This window comes from Neoarius graeffei, chromosome 5 (assembly GCF_027579695.1).
Source record: "Neoarius graeffei isolate fNeoGra1 chromosome 5, fNeoGra1.pri, whole genome shotgun sequence".
Classification (NCBI taxonomy): domain Eukaryota; kingdom Metazoa; phylum Chordata; class Actinopteri; order Siluriformes; family Ariidae; genus Neoarius; species Neoarius graeffei.
This window is the reverse complement of record NC_083573.1, coordinates 104,588,041-104,605,019: the sequence shown is the minus strand read 5'-3', so window position 1 is coordinate 104,605,019 and position 16,979 is coordinate 104,588,041. Positions and strand designations below refer to the sequence as shown.

Here is a 16,979-nt window from a genome sequence, read left to right as displayed (position 1 = left end):
GCATTTTACGGCCCGCGGGCCACATCCGGCTCTTTGGTTCATTCTGACCGGCCCGCGTAAGTCAAGTCAAGTCAACTTTATTGTCAAATATGCTATACATGCTCGACATACAGCACAGATGAAATTTCAGTCCTCTCTGACCCACGGTGCAAACATGCAATGCAATAAATCAAAATAAAAATAGAATAATTGAAAAAAAACAATATAAACAGTATAAACACTCTAGATAAGAACTAGACATAGACTAAACACTCAGACAAACAATATAAACAGTATAAATAAACAGTATAAACACTAGATAAGAACGAGACAAAGACTAAACTCATAAAGACAATATAAACAGTATAAACACTTGATAAGAACTAGACAAACACTCAAACAATATAAACAGTATAAATGATAAGAACTAGACAGACTAAACACTCATATATGCATACATATATATATATATATATATATATATATATATATATATATATACACACACACACACACACACACACACACACACACACACGTAAATTGGTGCAAATAAACAAACAGTCAAGGGCACTTGAGGTATAGCAGGTAAACATGAAATAAGCAGTATAAACAAACTAGCAGCTGTTAAGGTGAGGTAGTGTGGAATAGTGCAAATGAGTGAGGTAAAGTGAGATGTGCAGGCCCTGAGTTCAGTGTGTTAATGAACGATGAGATGTGTGTGTGTGTGTGTGTGTGTGTGTGTGTGTGTGTGTGTGTGTGTGTGTATTGGGGGGGAACTGTGAGGATGACATGTCAGATGCTGAAGGGGGGGCAGGGGGGTGTGCGAGCAGAATCTGTGGCAGGGGGCAGAGGGGGGAGGAGGGGCAGAACAGGGAGGGAGTTGAGCCTCCTGACCGCCTGGTGAAAGAAACTGTTCTTGAGCCTGCTGGTTTTGGCCCGGAGACTCCGCAGTCTCCTCCCCGACGGCAGCAGGCTGAAGAGGCTGTGAGATGGGTGGGTGGGGTCACCTGCAATCCTGATGGCTTTGCGGGTGAGGCGGGAGTTATAAATATCCATTAGAGAAGGGAGAGAGACACCAATGATCCTCTCAGCTGCTCTCACGATGCGCTGCAGAGACTTGCAGCAGGACACGGTGCAGGCGCCGCATCACCACACGGTGATGCAGCTGGTCAGGATGTTCTCGATGGTGCCTCTGTAGAAAGTGTGCATGATGGGGGCCGGGGCTCTTGCTCTCCTCAGTTTGCGGAGGAAGTACAGACGCTGTTGGGCTTTTTTGGCCAGTGATGTGGTGTTGTTGCTCCAGGACAGGTCTTCAGAGATGTGCACACCCAGAAACTTGGTGCTGCTCACCCTCTCCACTGCAGCACTGTCGATAGATAGTGGAGCATGCTGGGTATGCTCTCTCCTGAACGTGCTCTTCTCCACGTTCAGACAGAGATTGTTGTCCTTGCACCACATGGCCAACTGGCTCACCTCGCTCCTGTAGATTGTCTCATCGCCATTGTTGATGAGACCCACCACAGTCGTGTCATCCGCAAACTTAATGAAGAGATTAGAGTTGGATGTTGGTGTGCAGTCGTGGGTCAGCAGAGTGAAGAGGAGGGGGCTTAGCACACATCCTTGGGGGGCCCCCGTGTTCAATGTGATGGTGCTGGAGGAGTTGCTGCCGACCCATACAGTCTGTGGTCTCCCCATCAGGAAGTCCAGCAGCCAGTTGCACAGGGATGTGTTGAGTCCCAGCTGGTCCAGTTTATGAATGAGCTGCTGAGGAATGATTGTGTAAGGTTAATTAGAAATTACAAAATAAACGTATTTTCTAATTTTACCTCATGCATGGACTGAATGTGCATTGCTTTTATTTTGAAGTTGTGCTCAACAAAAACGCAATGCGCGCAACATGAACATGACATGAAATCCCACGAAACCTGATCCCATGATAACTACTTCCGTAATTTGTCCAGACCAACCACAAACTTGTACGTCATCCTTCAAATGGTCCAGCCAATCACATAGTGTGATGTCACCAGCAGGCGCCGGAGCCCAAACCGATCTGTAGATCTGATACCTACACCGAATCGACGTTGTTGCAAGCAGGTCACAAGAAGACTTTAGCCCCCAAAATGTCTGCAAAAAGAAGAAAGGTAGATGCCGAATGCAGGGCTTTCAACAAAACATGGACTGTATCTTGCTTGATCTTTGGAGTAGAAAGACAATATTGTGATGTCTTTATTGTGTTTTGGGGTGAATGTGACTGAAAAAAAATGGTACAAACGTTCACATTTTTGTTAACCATTGTTTTGGGAAATTTGATTGAATAAATGACATTTTTTGTAAGGCAATCTCGTTTTTTCCATACTCTTATCAGTCTTAGCAGCTTGTAAAAACAATGTTATTTACTGCTTTATATAAAGAAATACAATTAATATTATGCAAAATTTAGTTCAGCCTTTTGGTCCGGCCCTCCACAAAATTTTCTGTTTCTCATGTGGCCCCATGGAAAAAATAATTGCCCACCTCTGATCTAGAACAAGCCTACTGATGGCAAACAATGTAGAAATAAAGAATGTGAGGCAGTTCTGCTATCTTGGCCATCTCATTACCAACACTGGGAAGTCATTAATGTTTTTGTATCACAGGATTGCATCAGCATTTGAAAAATGGATTGAGCTGAAGCACATGCTGACTGACCGCGAAATCCACCTCAACACTCACATGAAGATCTTGACTACTTGTGTGCGGTCACGCCCATTGTACAGTGTGCAGATGGGGGAACTATCAGGTGCTGAACTCCAGAAACTGAACGCTGTCTGGATTGGGTTCCTTCGAAAAATGATTGCAGGGGGCTATGCAAGGAAAATGCACCACCCAAAGGCCAATGTAAGAAGGGAACTGACCCTGCATCCCTAGTTGATGGGGACTTGGATTGGGCCTTCAAGATCTCCAATATGAAGCTCTATCAAATTACCCAATCACGACCTGTTGATGATTTTGCCACATTCAGTATCTGAAGTATAGAGCACACATGTGCAGAATGGCTAATGACGCCATCCAGAAAGTTGTCTTCTTTGACAAGAGAAGGAACTGGAAGAAGGTTGAGGAACTGCTTGGGGTCGACAAACATCAGGCCCTAAAAACTAAGATGAACAAACAAGACTTCGAGTGGATGTTGGAGATGAGGTTCTCCTGCTCCAAGCAGCTGTGCCCCGAGGCCAATCTCATGCCAAGAGGGAAATGATGATGATGATGATATGGCATGTTCATCCGGGGGAGGAGTGGTCTTCTGTGCTGGTGTGTTGTTTTGTGTTTCAAAGCGTCCAAAGAAGTCATTTAGGCAGTTTAGCAATGTGATGTCACTTTCACAGGTCTGTGGTGGGGGTTTGTAGTTTGTGAGGGTTTGAATGCCACACCAGAGAGACTGTGCATCTCTGGTGTTGCTGAAGTGTCCAGATATTTTAATGCTGTACTGACCTTTTGCCTCCCTGATGCCACGGGACAGGTTGGCTCTGGCTGTTGTTAGACCTGCGGTGGCACTGGCCCTAAAGGCTGCATCCCGAACCTGCAGGAGCCTGTGAACCTTTCCTGTCAGCCAAGGCTTCTGGTTAGCATGAACAGTGATCGTTTTTCAGTGAGTGACATCATCAGTACATTTAGCGATGTATGCTGTGATGGCCTCGGTGTATTCCTCTAAGTCTATGCAGTCGTTGTAAGTGGCTACTTCTTTGAAAACATCCCAGTGTGTAGTGCTAAAACAGTCTTTCAAAGCATAGGAGGCCCCCTCTGGCCACACACATACCTCCTTTTGTGTTGGTCTGATGACTCTCACTTTGGGTCTATGGAGCACTTGCATGTGACGTCACAGCCGATCCAGATTGTGACAGACGCCATTTTGTCGGACAAACACCATATTTCCACCTTCTACTTCTACTTCTGGTTCTACTTCTGCTTCTACTTCTACCTTTTCTTCTGGAAAACCCTACTATATACAATTCTACTATAATGGCTGCGGCTACAAGCTCTCCCTACCTGTGCATGGTTTTTATGTTTTTTGTGTGTATTTTTGCGTGTTGTTCGTCTGTATCGGACTTCAATATCCACTACAACCGTATGGACTTACTGGACATTGGTTTCCAGCAGAAAATGACGGTTTGTAGCGATTTCAATCGCATGCACAACATTCCGGACGAGATAGCGAGACCAGCGGGATCTCCGTGGATTGTTAACGGAAGCAAAGTGAAGGAGGTGGCATCGGGAGCGGAAGCAAAAGTGAGGCTGCAGGCAGAGCCGGCCTGTTGACTAAGCTCAGAAAACAGCCACTCAAATCTCCACCACTAAGCCTCTATCTCTCCAATGCCAGATCCATGGTAAACAAGACGGACGATTTGGAATTACAGCTGGAATTACCTTATTCTATTCTATTCTATAATTGGCTGGTCAGTGCTATCAGTACTAGTAATACTTAAGTGACTTACCGTCCAATGAGGATTATTTTCTTGTTTACAAGATGCCACATCTGAGTCACTGACAAATCCTGAATTTCTGTAAAGATAACTGTCCAGAGATTTATAAGCACACAGTGCTTCACCACTGAACAGCGAGGGAAATTTGATGAGGTAATTATACACATCTGGGTATTCCACCTCTGGCAGTTCAACATCCACTGACACGGTCATGAAAACTACGTCCGGTAAGCCATAAAGGTCACTAATCTGTAGATCGTTTATTTTAGACATATATCTAGTTATCTGTTCATTAGAAAAATGAGCCGTGTAGTCCGTCGGTTGAAATTGATCCATTCTGTACATGAGTGCAGCAGTATTCAGCTGTGTTGTTGCCCGACAAGATGGCGGCTGTTAAGTTTCCGGTCACGTGACTGCAAGATCTCTATATGCAGGTCTCAGCATGATGGTGATGTGATCAGAGAAACCCAGGTGGAGGAGGGGGAGGCCTTGTAAGCTCCTTTCTGAGTTGTGTACACCAAGTCCAGTAAGTTGTCACCTCTTGTTGGAAAGTCCACATGTTGATGTAATTTGGGCAGTAAAACCTTTAAATCTGCATGATTGAAGTCACCTGCTGTGATAAGGAATCCGTCCGGGTGCGCTGTCTGTTGTTCACTGATGGCCTGGTCGAGTTCACTGAGTGCCTCATTCCTAACATTGGTGTTAGCGGTAGGAGGGATGTAAACAGCGATGAGTAGAATTGATGTAAACTCCCTCAGTAGGTAGAAGGGTTGGCACTTGATGATGATAAACTCCACCAGCGGAGAACAGTGTTTGTGCACAACAGTAGCATTCCGGCACCAAGCATCACTGATGTAAACACACACTCCCCTGCCATGAGTCTTGCCTCCTTCCATAAAGGCTCAGTCAGCACGGTAGCATGTTAGCCCAGCTAGCTGGATAGCAGAGTCCGGGATGTTGTTATTCAGCCAAGATTCCATAAAGATGAAAACACAGCAATCTCTCACATCACGTAGCGCAGATCTCATGAGTTCTATGTGATCTATTTTGTTGTCTAGTGAGTGTACATTGGCCAGAATGAGGGATGATATCGTGGGTCTGTGCTGGCTAGCGGCTAGCCTAGCCCGGATACCTCTGTGCTTGCCACACTTCTGTTTCCTCTCACACTGTTTCCGGCGCCTCCTCTCTGGGTGAGACACAGCAGGCGAGTCCGGTGATATAGTAGTCCTGCGGAGAAGACCCAGGCCTCGAAGTTCCTCAATAACTTTCTGGTCCAAGACGAGATGTTTGGTCATATTTCCTATAGCTAGAAGGCAGTGGTGACAATATCTTGTGCCTGATATTGTCAGTGCACTACTCGCACATGTACGTAGGTAGACATAAAGCACACAGACATACACTAGAACACGCACTTTTAGACACTAAACACGGAGAGAGGGGGGCCGCTGTGTCCGTACGCGCCGCCATCTTTTGATAACCATTTTTATTCCATGGAAAAAAAGTGTCCTGTATGGATAATAATTCCTGATATTTCGCTCCGATGATGTCACTCCCAGTGTTTTCCCGCTGACCAGACGCGTGCTGTCAAAATGACGAACCGGTTCAAAATTAAAATTCTTTTCATTAACTTGCATTTGTGTGTGTGTGTGTGTGTGTGTGTGTGTGTGTGTGTGTGTGTGTGTGTATGTGTCCATATAAGATAAAGAACATTACATGGTGGCATGAAGATTTGAAGTTTATCTTCTCATTTTGAAAAATATATCACTCTGTCGCTTCACTCACTTGTGAATAATGTTCACCACTCGAAGATAAACTTCATATCTTTGCACCACCATGTAATATCCTCTAGACATGCATAATAATTATAATTAGTGTAAATACGCAGGTGATGATCAAAAATCGTGTGCACTGATTGGTCAAGAAACTCAGATTATTTCTCGATAATCCATTTGGATTGAGGTCTGGGCTTTGACTAGGCCATTCCAAGACATTTACATGTTTCCCTTTCAACCACTCCAGTGGAGCTTTAACAGTATGTTTAGGGTCATTGTCCTGCTGGAACATGAACTTTCATCCCAGTCTCAAACCTCTGGCTGACTCAAACAGGTTTTCCTCCAGAATTGCCCTGTATTTAGTGCCATCCATCTTTCCTTCAGTCCTGACCAGCTTTCGTGTCCCTGCAGATGAAAAACATCCCCACAGCATGATGCTGCCCCCACCATGCTTCACTGTAGGAATGGTGTTCTCAGGGTGTTGGGTTTGTGGCCACACATAGCATTTCCCATGATGGCCAAAAAGTTAAATTTTTGTCTCATTTGACCAGAGAATGCGCTTCCATATGTTTGAGGAGTCTGCCAAATGCTGATACGCAAACTCCAAACGTGTTTTTTTTAAGCAATGACTTTTTTCTGGCCACTCTTCCGACAAGCCCCACTCTGTGGAGTGAACAATTTAAAGTGGTCCTATGGACAGATACTCCCATCTCCACTGTGGATCTTTGCAGCTCCTTCAGTGTTATCTTTGGTGTCTTTGTTGCATCTCTGATTAATGCCCTCCTTGCCCAGTCTGTGAGTTTTGGTCAGTGCTCTTCTCTTGTCAGGATTGTAGTGGTGCCATGTCTTTCCATTTTGCTATAATGGATTTAATGGAGCTCTGTGGGATATTCAAAGTTTTTATAACCCAACCCTGATCTATACTTCTCCACAACTTTGTCTCTGACCTGTTTGGAGGCTCCTTGGTTTTCATGTTGCATGCTTAGTAGTGTTGCAGAGTCAGGGTCCTTCCAGAACAGGTTGATTTATACAGACATCATGTGACAGATCATGTGACACTTTGATTGCACACAGGTGGATCTTAATCAACGAATTATGTCACTTATGAAGTGAATTGGTTGGACCAGATCTTATTTAGGGGTTTCAAACGAAAGGGAGTGAATACTTATGCACATTCCATATTTCTGTTTTTTCATCTTAATTATCGTTTGTGTCACAATAAAAAAAAAAAACACTGTGCACCTTTAACGCTGTAGGCATGTTGTGTAAATCAAATGGTGCTAACCCTCCAAACATCCATTTTAATTCCAGCTTGTCATGCAACAAAACAGGACAAACACCAAGGGGGATGAATACTTTTGCAAGGCACTGTAATTGACACAAGTCTGTGCCGCAAAATTATTACATTAACATGCCGCTTTTGAAGACTGAAATGAATGATTTTTTAAATACGATTTTTTTTTTTTTAAATAATCACCTGTGTATTTATACTAAAACAATTATCCACCTCAGGCTTAGTGAATATCGGTGAATAATAACCTCGACTTCATCTCAGATATTATTCACCAATATGCACTTCACCTTCAGTGAATAATCGTTAAATATAATATAATATTTAATTATAATGGCTTTCATTAGTTATTAAACTTGCATTTCAGACAAATCACAACATTATGAAGTGTAAAGGAACATCACATCACATCCGACTTTCAACTGGTAAACATTAGCATTTGCTTCATTTGCAAACATAGTTATTCTATTTTATTCTATTCATTCATTTATTAAAGCTTTTGTCAAGCTCCAGCTACAGTAACACTTTGTGGTCAAGTCAGAATGTCCTTCAGTACTTACACCTTTCCAGAAAAACAGAACAAACTCGAAGGGCACTCAGTTGTGTTCATACCTCCACCAAGCCACATGTTCATCTCATCTCATTATCTCTAGCCGCTTTATCCTGTTCTACAGGGTCGCAGGCAAGCTGGAGCCTATCCCAGCTGACTACGGGCGAAAGGCGGGGTACACCCTGGACAAGTCGCCAGGTCATCACAGGGCTGACACATAGACACAGACAACCATTCACACTCACATTCACACCTACGCTCAATTTAGAGTCACCAGTTAACCTAACCTGCATGTCTTTGGACTGTGGGGGAAACCGGAGCACCCGGAGGAAACCCACGCGGACACGGGGAGAACATGCAAACTCCACACAGAAAGGCTCTCGCCGGCCACGGGGCTCGAACCCAGACCTTCTTGCTGTGAGGCGACAGCGCTAACCACTACACCACCGTGCCGCCAAGCCACGTTATTAAAATCAAAATTAAAATCACTTGAACCGAGGATAATACTAGAGCTGTCCACCAAATTTCACCCAAATCCATTCAGTACTTTTTGAATTATGTTGGGAACAGAAAATAAAAATCCTGGATCCACATCTGGATTTGCATCAAAATCTAATCAATTGTTCCTTGGCCCATGGCTCACCTTTCCACCAAATTTCATCCAAATCCGTTCACTACTTTTAGAGTTACGTTGGAAAAAACAAACAAACAGACAAACAAACAAACAAATGGAGGGGAAAACGTAATGAAATGCATCACTTTTATTGGGTATTAAATCATTCATGCATTCTGTCAATGAGCATCTGTCGGGGAAGTGAGTTTGAATGAATCATTCTGTCGTCTATCCAAGATATATCAGCATCAACCCACAATCCAACAACGATAAGCATTGGCGGTGTAGTGGTGGTGTAGTGGTTAGCGCTGTTGCCTCACAGCAAGAAGGTCCTGGGTTCGAGCCCCGGGGCCGGCGAGGGCCTTTCTGTGTGGAGTTTGCATGTTCTCCCCGTGTCCGCGTGGGTTTCCTCCGGGTGCTCCGGTTTCCCCCACAGTCCAAAGACATGCAGGTTAGGTTAACTGGTGACTCTAAATTGAGCGTAGGTGTGAATGTGAGTGTGAATGGTTGTCTGTGTCTATGTGTCAGCCCTGTGATGACCTGGTGACTTGTCCAGGGTGTACCCCGCCTTTCACCCGTAGTCAGCTGGGATAGGCTCCAGCTTGCCTGCGACCCTGTAGAAGGATAAAGCGGCTACAGATAATGAGATGAGATTATTATTATTATTAGCACACAGCATTCACATTATAATAATAACAAATAAATACATACATACATACATTTCCTAGATTAAAAATTATATTTTATTAGTGTGGTTTACTTTAACTGTTTGGATGACATGACTTCATTTCAAGTCATAAGACAGACAGCAGACAAATACTGTTCAATTTAATTCAATTTAATCTGTTGACTGTTTAAATCTGGTCTACTCCACAGACAAGAGAAACAACAGTTCCTGATGAACTCAGGACTGCTGAGGGAAGGAGTAATGTTTTGCACTTTCTTGTTTTCTGCATTCTTGAATAAGCAGACACACATGTTTGTTGTGCTTTTGTTGTTTTTTGTTCTCTTTTTCCTCTCTAAGTAAAAATGTCCCCAAGGTTCACAAAGAGAGTCCCTACACCAAGAACAGTTATGCACTTGCATTTACAGTGATATTAAGTTCTCAATATATTTAGATTATATTTTAAAAGTTCATTGTTGCCCACTTGTACATTATACATTTTTACAGCATTGGCAATAAAGCATTTCAAGCTTTAAGTATGAGTAATTGCTTTCTTGATCACCCCTTTACTAAAAACACCTACAAAAGGGCAATTCCATGTAAATGTCAACCTCACCATGCAAAAATAAAGCAACATGTAATACATCAAAACCACTCCCAGAGATATCACCTAGGCCTGTATTTTACAGATGTGAATAAGTTGAACCAATTTGTCACAAGAATTGTTCCCTTCGCCTTCACTACTTTAGCTAATGACAATCAAGAATTTGGTGATTTCAATGCAAATTGAGTACTTTTTTCAACAACCAAATATGATACATATATTCGCCCACAACAATGTTCAGCCTCCTTTTAGGACGCAATGGGGTTATTGAAGCAAACTGTAAATGAGGTATATGATTTCGCATGGGCGGCACGGTGGTGTAGTGGTTAGCGCTGTCACCTCACAGCAAGAAGGTCCGGGTTCGAGCCCCGTGGCCGGCGAGGGCCTTTCTGTGCGGAGTTTGCATGTTCTCCCCGTGTCCGCGTGGGTTTCCTCCGGGTGCTCCGGTTTCCCCCACAGTCCAAAGACATGCAGGTTAGGTTAACTGGTGACTCTAAATTGACCGTGAGTGTGAATGGTTGTCTGTGTGTCAGCCCTGTGATGACCTGGCGACTTGTCCAGGGTGTACCCCGCCTTTCGCCCGTAGTCAGCTGGGATAGGCTCCAGCTCGCCTGCGACCCTGTAGAACAGGATAAAGCGGCTAGAGATGCTGAGATGAGATGATTTCGCATTTCATTGTCACCGTGGAGCCGTGTTGATGCGACACCGATTTACAGGACAGGCGCCGTCACGTCCGTAACATTTTTATTGAAAAAGTTCTTATTATACGGTACATCCGTATGAAATGCAACACAGAACACACTCTTTGCACAAAACTAATTTATTTTGAGTTGATATATTATGGTGGCTATATTGCTGATTTTCTAAACATATGCCATGTCTATTTCAGACGTGTCACATCCATAACGGAATTTTGTCACATCCATAACGCTGACTTTTCCTTCCGAAACGCTGCATGAAATACAAAATATTTTAAACAAAGATTTTTTAATATTCACCTTGGACCCCTCTATCAAATGGATCTCTCCATTTCGACATTAGGTTTACAATTTCACAGAGTTTGATAAAAATGTACAGTCACCCAAGAAAAGTGATACTTTTTCTGTCACATCCATAACGCATCTTTTATTGGCATTTTCTGGCACGCCCTAGATGTACTATGGGAATTGTTCTTGTTCCATCACTTCTCCAGTATGGTACAGCCTTAAAATATGCAACACCTGTTTAAATACTGGGAGACAATAAAACATGCACTGGGTCATTTGTTGCCATTTTGAGTTCAAGTGTCACGTCCATAACGCTGGAATTGCTCAAAATAAAACATACCACTGCTGCGGGCACCCCACCCCATGGGAGTCGTGCCCGTGGTGGTCATGGCCCTAAGGAGCCGTGGTGGGCGTCCCTTATTTTCATTTCTGAATGGTGGCAACCCTAGGTGTGAGAGAGAAAGAGAGACAGAAAGAGAAAGAGAGGCCTTGGGGTAAAATCTAATTTTAGCTAAGATGGACCAGTGATTAATTTTATATGCTGCACATTCTCATACATTGTTCAAATAAGTTAGAAGTTACTTCAGGTGCAGTTTTAACCAAAAAGAAAGAAAGAAAGAAGGGATAAACATTTCCACTTCCAGCTAGTTGCTTTTCATTTAGCAATTTAGCATGTGTTCTTTTGCTAGCACTCGATTAGCAACTGGAACCGTGTATACCACAGGCGATTGCTTTAAGACAACGAGGGAGGCTCAGCCTCCTCTAAAAATGACGAACATCGTGTAGGATGAATTGCGCTAGGCTTATGTTATAACCGACCTTATAACATTGCTATTTCAGATCCAGAATCATAGAAATATATGTGCTCAACCCACTACAGTGCGAAATCATTCCGTTATAACTTTCCCCAGTTCACCTAATGTGTGCGTGAGTTTTTCCCCCTCGTGACAGCGCGATGCAGCCCAGCCTCAGTGGATTGGGAGCTATGTGCTTGTCAATCTCAAAATGCAAGACGATTATTGGACAAATACTGCAAAAACGCCCGCCCACGGAGTCCCACGGACTCCCAGCCTCAATGGACTTCAACGGCATTTGGGAGCTCTGCGCTTTTCAATCTCAAAATGCAAGACGGTTATTGGACAAATACTGCGAAAATGCCCGCCCACGGACTCCCAGCCTCACAGTGGGAGGGACATGGCAGTTTCCGCGAGGAGACTGGTGATTGGTGAAAGCGGCCGGATATTTTCTTTGATTGACAGCTCGTTTCAACTATGGACCCTTTTCAGTCACGTGACCTTCATAAACGCGACCGCCATTTTGGACATGTAGTGGACTTCGGCTCAAATCGGTTTGAATGCGAGGAAGGCGACAAACATAAAAGAAAAAGGAGCAAGATGCAGAAAACTGTATTTACTAGTTTACTGTAATTATGATCTGGCAGCTATTTACACCGGATCCAGTGTAAATAGCTGCCGGAGCCAACGTCCGGCCGGGCCGCGAGCGAGCGCGCGCCGGCTCCGCGGCCGCCGGCTCCGGCCGGGCCTCGAGGAAACGCGCTCCGGAACCTCGGACGTTGGCTCCGGCGGCTATTTACACTGGATCCAATGTAAATAGCTGCCAGATCATAATTACAGTAAACTAGAATGGAATGTTAACACCAATGTAATGCCTTTTCTGGCTAATTTTATTCGTCTTACCTCCAACAAAGTGGTCACTACACAAGCGCTGGTATGCCGCTATCCATCTTCTCCGTCGGTCAGCATCTACCGGGATCTGATAAAATGATAACCCTTGCCTTGTTTGTTGATGGTTACTACATCCAGGTGCACAACAATATAGTGGCATGATGGAAGTCTTGCTGAAAATAAACACTTTCTTTGCTACCGTTCCTCAATGCTGGCTGTGGTAAACTACTGGTAGTACATGTCCAAAATGGTGGCCGCGTTTGTCGTGACGTCACGTGAAAAGGGTCCATAGACAGGCAGCAGTACAGTGTTGCCAGATTGGGCGGTTTCTCGCCCAATTGGGCGGTTTTAAGTGCATTTTGGCGGGTTTTGAACATATTTTGGGCTGGATAACGTCAGCAGTATTTGGCAACATCAGTTCAGTCCCATGCGGATTCGCAAGTGCTGTGGTGTATTGTAAGAGATCGGCTTACATTTCGATTTCATTCATTACATACGGTTTCTACCAGCTTTTTTAGTTTGTATATATTTTCATTGTAAATAAAGTGTAAATATAGTGTTGTCAAGTTTGCTATCTTAGTTCCAGAAATGTTGTTTATTTGAGTGACTGAACTTGAACTTGAGGGGGCTAGTCAGCTAGCAAGAAAGCTGCGCACGGATGCCAAGCATTGCTGATTTAATTTTGGCGAAGCCATTTGCCAGTCTTCCTTTCGAGGAAAAAATTAAAATTAAAGAGCAGGGTAGACCAACGCCTCAAATTGACTTGGTGAAAAAGGTAGGGAATAATACTCGTTCCTTTCAGCTCTCCTGGTACGAGAAAGTGAATTGGCTAACAGCAAGTGACCCACATCAACAACAGTAAATAGGCTACTTTAGTAATATGTCATGGATGGACCAAAAATATAGAATCTATTTAAAATGTTTATGCTGAGTATATTACATTGGAATATATCTCATCTCATTATCTCAAGCCGCTTTATCCTTCTACAGGGTCGCAGGCAAGCTGGAGCCTATCCCAGCTGACTATGGGCGAAAGGCGGGGTACACCCTGGACAAGTCGCCAGGTCATCACAGGGCTGACACATAGACAACCATTCACACTCACGCTCAATTTAGAGTCACCAGTTAACCTAACCTGCATGTCTTTGGACTGTGGGGGAAACCGGAGCACCCAGAGGAAACCCACGCGGACACGGGGAGAACATGCAAACTCCGCACAGAAAGGCCCTCGCCGGCCCCGGGGCTCGAACCCGGACCTTCTTGCTGTGAGGCGACAGCGCTAACCACTACACCACCGTGCCGCCCTATTGGAATATATATTTTTCTGGATATGAATTAAACACAGCTACAATTTGGAAAACATTTTTAAACAAAAACACAGCCGAGGTCAATTTTTAAACAACATGCCACAATTTTAAAATATAAAATGTTTAAATATACCCCCCTCCCCCCCAACACCACCATCATGTATATTGGACAGTAGGCTAATGGGCCAAAAGAACCTGTTATTTCACAGTTTGTGACGCTGCCAACAATCAGCCAGATCAGAGGCAAGAGTATGGGCAAAACTGATGTTTTTTCTTTTAAAATCTAGAAATATCGTAACCGACCAGCCTCCCCTGTTTGAAAGACTACCAGCCGCCACTGGTGTATACATATATACACTTTTTTTTTTAGAAATTTTATTTTTATTTTATTTCGTGAACTAAATGTAATATAAATTTAAATATATCCAAAGTTAAACAAAAATGGAGGCTGATTTTGTTGAAATAAAAGTATAAACGTAAATAAATATGTCAAGGGATTAGATAACATATGGGAAATGTAGTTTTCTAGTGAAGGATTCGCCTTTCGTGGTATACACTGTAATACTACGTTTCCCATAATGCACCGGTGCACATGCGGAAGTAAACCGAAAAAACCCGAATCGCAAAGCAAACACTAGAAAGTGAGTATGAAGCCGTTGTTTTTATGCACTAAGTAGTGCACATAGATAGGGTGTAGGTGTCGTTTTGGTATTTTATTGGATCGGATTCTCGAGAGGCGAGGAAGGAAACATGTCCCACGCCGGCTCTAAGAAGAGAAAACTGGATAAAGGTGCTGAGGATCAGCTGTACTTTGAGAGCTATGCGGATGTGAGTATCCATGAGGAGATGATCGCGGACACTGTGCGCACTGCCACGTACAGGAAAGCCATCTTTAACAATCAGAGTGACATCGAGGGGAAGGTCGTGCTGGATGTGGGAGCAGGCACCGGGGTGCTGAGTGTGTTCTGTGCCCAGGCCGGGGCCAGGAAGGTGTACGCCGTGGAGGCCAGCTCCATCGCAGAGCAGGCTGAGAAGATCATCCAGCAGAATGAAGTGCAGGACAAGGTGGAGGTCATTAAAGGTGCCCTGGAGGATGTAGACCTCCCTGAGAAGGTGGATGTGATCGTGAGTGAGTGGATGGGTTACGCCCTGCTCCATGAGTCCATGCTGAACTCGGTGATCTCAGCTCGGGATCGGTGGCTCAAACCCGGAGGTCTGATGCTCCCCGAGAAAGCCGAGCTCTTCATCGCACCCATTAACGACCTGCTCGTGGAGGAGCGTCTCGCCTTCTGGAGCACGGTGAAGAGCCAGTACGGCGTGGACATGTCCTGCATGACGGACTTCGCCCGCAGGTGCATCATGGCTAGCTCGGAAATCACCATCAAGCCCGTCACCGTCGAAGACGTCTTATCTCACTCGGTCAAATTCGCCGAGCTGGACCTCAACGTCGTGAACCTGCAGCACCTGAGCTCCGTCAAGGGACATTTCCGCTGCCTCTGCTTCCGCTCGGCCGCCTTCAACGCCTTCTGCGTGTTCTTCGCCGTCGCTTTTCCCTTCCCAGGCTCGAGACATCCTCTCGTCCTGTCCACGTCCCCGTTCGAACCCGAGACGCACTGGAAACAGGCCGTGCTCTACCTGGACCAGGCGGTGGAGGTCATGCAGGACACGCTGGTGGAAGGAGACGTGCACATGTACCCGTCAGAGGAAGGCTCTCGACATATATGCATCCACGTAGACTACACAGTCGGGGAAGAGAAAAGGAAATCGAAGACGTTCACGATTTCAGATGGATCTTCATACGCAGAGCCTCAGTAGGAGCCGAGAAGGTTATGAGTTCGAATCCCAGGTCATCGAGCCTCGAGGTTGAAGTTTCAGAGATTTACGGCGCTGGATCATCACTGACCTGCAGAAAGAAAGTCGGAGAAAGAAATCGGTGGAAAAGAAACATTAGGATTAACGAATCTTTTGTTTTGCGTCGCTTGATGTTACGTCAGAATTCTAAAGTGTGAATACGACGAATGTTAATGAACGAGTACAGATTAAAAACGATCATCAGTTGTTTCTTGAAATTTGGTAATCTGACTTTTCTACACTTTTCTTTTTTTCCAATACACAAACCCCATTTCCAAGAAAGTTGGAATATTTTCCAAAATGGTGTTACTGGAATATCTGATAAACTTTTCAGTCTTTTGTCTCTGTCCCAGTTTTTTTTTTTTTTTGAGTGTCTTGCAGGAATCAAATTCTAACTTCGGTTATATTTACAAAATACAATTAAGTTCATCAGTAAAACTACTGAAAATCTTTTCTTTGTACTTTTGTCATTTAGATAAATGTTCACATGAATTAACAAATCACCGATTTTTGTTTTTATGGCATTTTGGAAAATATCCCAACTTTTCTGGAAATGGGGTTTGTACAGTGGTGCTTGAAAGTTTGTGAGCCCTTTAGAATTTTCTATTTTTCTGCATAAATATGACCTAAAACATCATCAGATTTTCACGCAAGTCCTAAAAGTAGATAAAGAGAACCCAGTTAAACAAATGAGACAAAAATATTATACTTAGTCATTTATTTAATGAGGAAAATGATCCAATATTACATATCTGTGAGTGGCAAAAGTATGTGAACCTGTAGGATTAGCAGTTAATTTGAAGGTGAAATTAGAGTCAGGTGTTTTCAATCAATGGGACGACAATCAGGTGTGAGTGGGCACCCTGTTTTATTTAAAGAACAGGGATCTATCAAAGTCTGATCTTCACAACACATGTTTGTGGAAGTGTATCATGGCACGAACAAAGGAGATTTCTGAGGACCTCAGAAAAAGCGTTGTTGATGCTCATCAGGCTGGAAAAGGTTACAAAGCCATCTCTAAAGAGTTTGGATTCCACCGATCCACAGTCAGACAGATTGTGTACAAATGGAGGAAATTCAAGACCATTGTTACCCTCCCCAGGAGTGGTCGACCAAAAAGATCACTCCAAGAGCAAGGCGTGTAATAGTCGGTGAGGTCACAAAGGACCCCAGGGTAATTTCTAAACAACTGAAGGCCTCTCTCACATTGGCTAATG

At 44.0% G+C, this 16,979-nt stretch overlaps 1 protein-coding gene across 1 annotated transcript; it reads left to right on the top strand.

The window, feature by feature from the left end:
• Window positions 1–14,595: 14,595 nt before the first annotated feature.
• On the top strand, window positions 14,596–16,090 carry prmt6 (protein arginine methyltransferase 6). The gene has a single exon (XM_060920747.1). It carries the CDS (start codon window positions 14,662–14,664, stop codon window positions 15,724–15,726), a length of 1,065 nt encoding a protein of 354 aa, XP_060776730.1. The 5' UTR covers window positions 14,596–14,661; the 3' UTR covers window positions 15,727–16,090.
• Window positions 16,091–16,979: the final 889 nt, after the last annotated feature.

Excerpts from the sequence above, each read along its gene's own strand:
- prmt6 (XM_060920747.1), top strand. The coding sequence starts at position 14,662 with ATGTCCCACGCCGGCTCTAAGAAGAGAAAACTGGATAAAGGTGCTGAG.